The 7,696-nt window shown below is 36.6% G+C and overlaps 2 protein-coding genes across 3 annotated transcripts; one reads left to right on the top strand and one right to left on the bottom strand.

The window, feature by feature from the left end:
* The first annotated feature begins 1,697 nt into the window (after window positions 1-1,697).
* Window positions 1,698-2,863, top strand: LOC114388210 (transcription termination factor MTEF1, chloroplastic-like). Its single transcript, XM_028348574.1, has one exon. The coding sequence runs from the start codon at window positions 1,760-1,762 to the stop codon at window positions 2,666-2,668; it is 909 nt and encodes a 302-aa protein (XP_028204375.1). The 5' UTR covers window positions 1,698-1,759; the 3' UTR covers window positions 2,669-2,863.
* A 697-nt stretch (window positions 2,864-3,560) lies between these two features.
* Window positions 3,561-7,287, bottom strand: LOC114388209. 2 transcript variants are annotated; one of them, XM_028348572.1, is made up of 6 exons: window positions 6,744-7,287; window positions 5,336-5,886; window positions 5,145-5,203; window positions 4,553-4,648; window positions 4,254-4,430; window positions 3,561-4,139 (listed from the first exon to the last, which is right to left on the bottom strand). In XM_028348572.1, exons 1-6 carry the CDS (start codon window positions 7,229-7,231, stop codon window positions 4,098-4,100), a joined length of 1,413 nt encoding a protein of 470 aa, XP_028204373.1. In that variant the 5' UTR covers window positions 7,232-7,287; the 3' UTR covers window positions 3,561-4,097. The 2 variants fall into 2 exon arrangements, with proteins under 2 accessions (XP_028204373.1, XP_028204374.1); XM_028348573.1 differs by having other exon boundaries at window positions 5,336-5,874.
* Between the last annotated feature and the right edge of the window lie 409 nt (window positions 7,288-7,696).

The following is a 7,696-nucleotide window of genomic DNA, read 5'->3' as shown; positions in this document are numbered from 1 at the left end:
GGCAGTTACCTTGGGTTGCCATTCCCTACTTAAGCATCTCAAAACTCTATTGATTAAATCTTCATTTGGAAAGGTTTTTCCTAAGGGGGCAAGGTGGTTGACTATGTGTGTGAATCTTTTTTGCATGCTTTGGATGTTCTCATTAGTATTCATCCTAAATAATTCATATTCATGTGTAAGGGTGTTGACTCTAGATCTTTTCACATCAGTGGTGCCTTCATGTATAAGTTGGAGAGTATCCCACATCTCCTTTGCATTTGAACAGTTTGGCACTCTAAAATATTCATCTATTCCTAGGACAGAAGTAATAATGTTTTTAGCTTTAAGATTATATTGGATTCTTTTTCTATCTTCTTCAGTCCATTTATCTTTAGGTTTTTCTGTGGTTGTGCTAGTGCTTGCATCTACTATGGTGGGTACAAAAATTATTGTCTCCTTTCATCTTTTCAAAACCAATTTTTTCTCCTTTCATCTTTTCATAACAACATTTAAAATTTTCAAACATGCATCAAAGTATTGGTCAAAAGACACAAAAATCATCCATAAAAATTTCAATGCAAAAGTTAGAAAATATGGTCATCATGCACCTCTGATGAGTAGCATGAGCATAATGAAACCCAAACGACATCCGTTTATATGCAAATGTCTCACATAGACAAGTACAATTGGTTTTTTGTTGATTTTTCTCCGCCACAGAAATTTGTAAATATCCAAAACATCAAGTCTTATTTAGTTTTCTATAGTTTATACACATCCACCACCCAGTGGTTGATACTATTTTTTGCACCATCTTTTAACATAATTAAAAAGAAAAAACAAAAATATTTCAAAGTTAAGGTCCCATTTATGGTGGTTGCAAGTTTTTTTTTTTCAAATACAATTTTCAAAACAAAATTTGTTTGACAAAAACAGAGTTGAAATGATTTTTAAATCATTTTCGAAACACTTTTACACTCATTTTCAAAGTCAAGACAAAAAAAAGATTTTGTGAGTTTGGTTTTTAGTTTAAAAAATTACACATTTTTCACATATAAAATCACCATTCCACCACCAACACTATTACCACCATCATTATCATCACCATTGCCACTGACATTACTACTACCACCACCATTTCTATCACCGCCATCACCATCATCATTGTCACTATTGGCTTCCACCACTAACACTACTATCACATCGTCATTGTCACTGTCGTCGCTGCCACTATAGTCATTGCCACCACAACCATCACTAGTATCTTTATTGTCGTTGTTACTATTGACATCACTACCATTATTATTGTTGTTATTATCACACAAAACCACTCTTGAACTAATTTTAATACTGCACGAAACTTTTAAAATGAGTTTATTTGAAATTAATCATATTTTTTAAAATGATTTAAAATATTTTTTGAACAAAAACTAAAATCTGATTGTTATTTTAAAAAAAATGAAACTCAAAATTAAAAATCACCTCAAATAAGACCTAAAATAACTAAATTTTTTTTATAGGATTTAAAAAAAATACTTAAATTATTCAAACCAAAAATATATTTAACGCATTTTTTAAAATTTTAACAATGCAAAAATTATACAGAAAAACAAAAAAGATCGCTGCAAAAATTCATAATGATCACATCACATAACAATCTCTAATATCCATTTCCAGCCAACCAAATTCCAAACATATCCCCACGTGTTATGCCACAATGGCATGACATCCTCATAACAAGACATCCTATGCCCTCTCATTTTCCTCTCTCTCTCTCTCCACCATGCCACCAGCCGCAGGAGCCGTAGCCTTACACTCCTCCCTCTGCAACATCTCTTCCGACAAACCCTCTTCTCCACTAAGATCACCCCCCATCCACGTCTCCCCAAAGCCCAAGAGCCTCTTCCAAAACCACCCCTTATACACCCCAACCCACACAAAACTCTCCCTTGAATTCAAAGAGAAAATCCTCTGCCTTGAGGTAATGGGCGTTGATGCAGGCAAAGCACTGTCTCAAAACCCTGACCTCCGCACTGCCACCATGGAGTCCATCCACTGCATCATCACCTTCCTCCTCTCCAAAGGCCTCCAAGAAAAGGACCTACCCAGACTCTTTGGCATGTGCCCCAAGATTCTAACTTCTGACATCAAAACTGATCTCAACCCAGTTTTTGATTTCATCTTGAATGAACTTAAAGTCCCTGGAAATAATTTCAGGAGGGTTGTTAACAAGTGCCCCAGATTGCTCACATCAAGTGTCAAAGACCAGCTTAGACCTTGTTTGGTTTACTTGAGAAGGCTTGGGTTCAAGGACTTGGGGGCATTGGCTTATCAAGATTCTGTTTTGCTGGTTTCCAATGTGGAGAACACCCTCATTCCCAAACTCAAGTTTTTGGAGACTTTAGGGCTTTCCAAGGATGAGGTTAGGAGCATGGTGCTGAGGTGTCCAGCACTGCTCACTTTCAGCATAGAGAATAACTTTCAGCCAAAGTATGAGTACTTTGCTGGGGAGATGGGGAGAAAGTTGGAGGAGCTGAAGGAGTTTCCTCAGTACTTTGCCTTCAGTTTGGAGAACAGAATAAAGCCTAGGCATATGAAGGTTGTGCAAAGTGGGATTGCTTTAGCTTTGCCAGTGATGCTTAAGAGCACTGATGAGGAGTTTAGGGAGCTGGTGAAGCAGGGGAGTGTTTGATTGACTATAGTGGGGAGCATTCTATTATGTGGATGCATTTAGTTTCCCAATGAAGTTGAAATATTTGATAAATTGTTTATATGCTTTGTATTGTTTACTTCCTCAGTACAGAGTTTATGCGAAATTACTGATATATATACTAGTTGTTATTTCAAATATCTGCCTGCCCTTTTATGCTATTGACTACGTTGATGATACTGTGAAGCAAAGGTGTACAAAGATTTAAGTAATTTCATATTTATCAATGGAACTTGGAAATATATCATCTAGGTTAGCAGTTAGAAAAGCAATTTCTGCAAGAATGAAATTTTAATAAACTGTCAGAGACAAGAGATCAACAACAAAGAAAATATTATATGATGTAGGTGTAATAAGTTTCATATTTTCCTTTCAATAGCCAGTGGATGTAAGAGCGAAAATTTAAGTGTAGGTTGCAGTCCGAGGTCTTGTCCACAGTAATAACTGATACAAGATACATGAATTGCTTCATAAAGGAAACTGAGAGTAGTAAGGATGAACTTATCTAGCAGAAAGAGTTCAAAATGTAAATGGGCGCAGTTGATAAGATCTGAACGGAACAAGGTTCCAAAAGAATAACAAAAAACTGATTTCTTGGTTTCATGTCATCACATACAAACTTATTTTGATGATTCTGGGAACTAAAGGTGAAATAACTTTTAAGTAATTTCATATTTATCAATGTAACCTGTAAATTTTGTCATCTAGGTTAGCAGTTAGAAAAGCAATTTCTGCAAGAATGGAATTTAAATAAGAGATGATCAACAAAGAAAATATTACGTGTACATGATATAGGTGTAAGAGGTTTCATATTTTCCTTTGAGTAAGAATAATAGAATTAAAATTTAAATGTAGGTTGCAGTTGGACCCGGCGTTCACAGCAGTAACTGATACATGATATCTGAAATATTTCAATTTTACAATTTGATCATCATGTGTAGAAACACCAAGAAATCCCTGCCATAGGATAAAAAGGCTAAAGAAATCTAAGAGTATGTGGTGATAACTGATGAGCTTATCTAGCAGAAAGAGCTCAAAATGTAAATTGGCTGCAGTTGATGGGATCTCAATGGAATAAGGTTCCAAAAGAATAACAAAAGGCTGATTTCTTGGTTTTTCATGTCATCATATACAAATCAAGTACTGAAACCAACCAAATAACTTCCTATTAACTACTTCCAAAATAATACCTACAAAAGCAACAAACAACTTATGGTACAAACACAAAACAGTAGATCCATCAGTCAACTATTTGTACAAAGGGCACACTGTTTTCAAATTTCATGTACATCATGTTGTATTTGCCACGTGGAAATGATCTCTTTTGTCATTCCAAATGTCTATCTTGATGTTTGTCCTCGAGCTATAAACCAAAACTGAGTTATCAGGAAATGGAGCCACCTGCTGCTGTTTAGAAGGAAACATCTTCAGAAATGAATGCAGTCCATGCATCCTGTTCCAAAGAACATATGAACTTAATTTCTGTGTCGATCCTTAGCCTATAATTTATTGCTTCTGAAACAAATCATGGTAGATTTTATGCATATATGACTCATATTTAACATACCTGAAGAATGGAGAAAGCCTTCTCCGCTATATACTTTTGTAGGAATGTTGCTCCTCTTTGCTGTAGTTTGTCAGGGTGGAGGCATAATCTTGCTTTCTGATAGGCCTTCTTCACTTGTGAACTTTCTATTAAGTTCGGAAGAGGAACAGCATACCAGCCACTCTCAGGCCATAAAATCTGTTTACGAAAACATACAATTATGCCAATTCTCTTATTATATGCATACTTTCGAAGGAGTATAAAACTACAAAAGATTCAATAAATTGTCAATAAGAGATGAACAACAAAGAAAACGTTACATGATGTAGCGTTGAAAGGAGTAGCCGGATGTCAGTTTCCTTGCCAGATGACCACGATCTTATATCTCTGTCCAACTTCTCTGTTTCTGTTTGTACCTATAGAAACAACAGAACAATCAATATAAATCTATATTCTCAGATAAAAGAAATGGAAAAAAGGAAAATCCTTTACAAAGTTGACATGCTATTTTTGACAGGAACTGGATCGCACCCCCATCACACTTTTACTCATTTTTAATCATATTTTTTTGGGTTTTTTTCCTTACATTTAGTTTATTATGGACTGTTTTAATCACATCCTATCCTATCCTATCCATATATCATACAACTTGAGCTAATTTTTGTAATTTCTTTTCTTGAGCAAGTATTTTTAACAACTTATGAAATGATCTTTTCTAAATGTTAGTTGTGTCATCAAACATTACATGTATATATTGGCTTCTAATTTAAAATTACTGTTGAAAATAGCTTCAAAAGGTCTTGCGGACAAATCTAGAAGTTAAGGCAGTGTAATTACAAGCTTTGTATCAGGAATATGATGCACATGTTTTAGTTACTGATGCAGCAATGCTTATCCAATACAATAAATTACCTTCGAAGATTTAACTTCTCCTATTCCATCACCGTGGCATTCACCTGCATCAGACCTTCCTGCATTATATTGTACATGTTTAAATTAGTTTATTTCAGAGATAATTTTTCTAAAAAAAAAGCAAGCATCCTCTTAAAGATAAGTTTCAGAAAGCATGCACAAAATTTTATTAGTCTGGTTAAGACAATAACCTTCCACTCCTGTAGTAGCTTGCTCATTGCCTTCATTTCTCGAGCTCGATTCTTCATCAGAATTTCGTGATTGAAACTTCTCCTTGGCCCATGCTATTGCTTCGTCAAGGTCTGCTGTTCCACAACTTTCCTCTCTGAGGTTAGAGTTGACCTCTATGACATAGGAGCTCATAACTTCGTCGTCGTCGTCGTCCTGCTCTATAACCAGTTCTGGAAACAAGTGATCATGGACTGAAGATTTTGCCTCAGGTTCTTGACAGAGTCCAGAGACAGCAGAAAACGGGGAACTGATTTCCCAGTCATCAGCAGATACCTTCATGCTTTGATATGAATTGGATTCGAGACTAATAGTTTCGGGGGAGGAGACTCTTCTTGAGAATCCCAAATGTGAACTCTTGAAGCTCTCCTTGTACTCATTGTCCTGAAACTGAATTTCAAATGACTGACTATTGCATGGAAAAAGTGGCCCCCCTTGTTTAATTGGGTGTTCCCCGGGCATCATAGTGGTTGAGTTCCATCTGCACGGGACATTGATTGGCCTGCAACAATCACTAAGAAGCCTCAGAATTCCCATAACCAGACTACTAGAGTTTAAAAACGCATTAAATCAATGTTTTAAAAATTGGTCTGCAAATTCAATTCAGTTCACAACATCAAGGTTTTGGGGTCTCTGTGTTCACAATTACAGCCACATCAGTCGCATTTATTGATAGTTTTTCACAATTAGGGATTGTGACAATTGTTACCATATCCACAATTTAAAATCTTGCTTTAAACTTTGAATACACTTCTGCTAAAACACCCTGCCAATTGTGTAAAAAATCTATCTAGCTGGAGAAGAGAACAAAGCAACATGAAACCAACAAGGACAAACAAAACATGCATGAATGCTTTTGTTAATTGCTAATTCCTTCGCCAAAAGGGTGAAGAGTGAAGACTACAAAAAATAAGTTACCTCGGTGTTTAGTTTGTCTACTAACACTTTCAACGTCATAGATATCATATTTATAATTTCAAACATTAGCTCTCCCAAATTTACTGAAAGTGTCACATTCTATAATTTAACACACTCTTTTTTATGCAGATTTTCTTTTGGTACAAGTACACTTAACACACTCAATCATTGACTGAAATTTATTAGAAATATCACAAAATTGAATGTGTTATGCTTGTTATTTAATTAACTTCACACCCGTAATTTTATAATTTTAAATAAATTTTAACAAACAAAAACGATTGTGTTCCTAGCAATAGGCTTTACTGAAAATACTAAAATCAGATTCCTACTCCACATTCAGAGGGAGAGTACAACTGCAATACAGCTAATCAGAGAGGGCAAAAATGTCAATTCACAAGATAACAGACCGAATCTTAAAACAGTTAGTTTGTTGGGATTTCATTTCAGTACCTGAGCTTGGAAGCAAAGGCAGACAATGCCACGTCATCACCGACCGCCGTCCGGAGAGGGCTCAGCTCCTCGGAGCTCAGAGCCGACGACGAATTCGACTTTGATTTTGCCTTCGACTGCGGCCCCGACCGCTCCCGCGACCTCCGGTCGTCGTCCGACCCGAATATGTCGCTGTAGAACGCCTCGTTCTTCGCCGGAATCCGAAACACCGGCAAGCTCCGGCTGCCCTTCGCCGGCGCCGGAGACGCAAACTCCGGCGGACGGAAAATCTCCTCGTAGAACGAATTCGACCTCGAGAATTTGTGCACGAGGAGGCTCCTCGGCGGGCCTCCGAAGACGTCGGCGAAGTCGTCGGGGTCGAGGGTTTCCGGCTCGGCGGCCCCGGCGAAGATGGAACGCCGAGTTCTGGCGGAGGAGCGGTCCTCCATGGACCGTCGGCGAGGGAGCCCCCGCGTTAGGCCCATTCGCATTCTCCATGACTCGTCCATTCTCCGGCAAGGTTCTTCTTCTCTCCACTAACCGGAATATTCACTAGAAGAAACAAAGTGTGGGTGGTGCTTATATATAGAGTGGAGGAACATAAAACAAAAAAGATAATGAAAAAAATAAAAAGAAAAACAGTTTTGTGAAAAAAGCCATTGATTAACTTTTACTCTTTTTTTTTCTTTCAGCTTTAGTTACTATTTTCTAATAATCAATTAGATCATGTGCACAGTTACTACCATTGATTGCGTGGGATCTAGTGTGGATTTAATGTTACAACAGTGTTTTAACTTATTAGTGATTTCAAGTTCCATTTTTAAAAATGTGGTTGGGACAAAAAAAATATGCTTATAGTATATTTTTATACCATAAATATTATAAATTAAAATATATAATTTAAAGAGTAAGAAATTTACTCTCTTTTGTCATTTTAATTATTTTATCTTTACTTATACATTTCATCTAATAGC

This window comes from Glycine soja, chromosome 15, assembly GCF_004193775.1.
Source record: "Glycine soja cultivar W05 chromosome 15, ASM419377v2, whole genome shotgun sequence".
In the NCBI taxonomy this organism is placed as follows: domain Eukaryota; kingdom Viridiplantae; phylum Streptophyta; class Magnoliopsida; order Fabales; family Fabaceae; genus Glycine; species Glycine soja.
Note: the sequence above shows the minus strand (reverse complement) of the source record. Positions and strands in the feature narration are given on the sequence as shown.

What these genes read in the sequence shown, in the direction of transcription:
- LOC114388209 (XM_028348572.1), bottom strand. Translation starts at nt 7,231, where the DNA reads ATGGACGAGTCATGGAGAATGCGAATGGGCCTAACGCGGGGGCTCCCT. An exon ending in GCCTTTGCTTCCAAGCTCAG is followed by an intron (nt 5,887 to 6,743) that starts GTACTGAAATGA and finishes GAGGCTTCTTAG; the next exon opens with TGATTGTTGCAGGCCAATCA. An exon ending in AGGCTTTCTCCATTCTTCAG is followed by an intron (nt 4,140 to 4,253) that starts GTATGTTAAATA and finishes TCTTTGGAACAG; the next exon opens with GATGCATGGACTGCATTCAT.
- LOC114388210 (XM_028348574.1), top strand. Translation starts at nt 1,760, where the DNA reads ATGCCACCAGCCGCAGGAGCCGTAGCCTTACACTCCTCCCTCTGCAAC.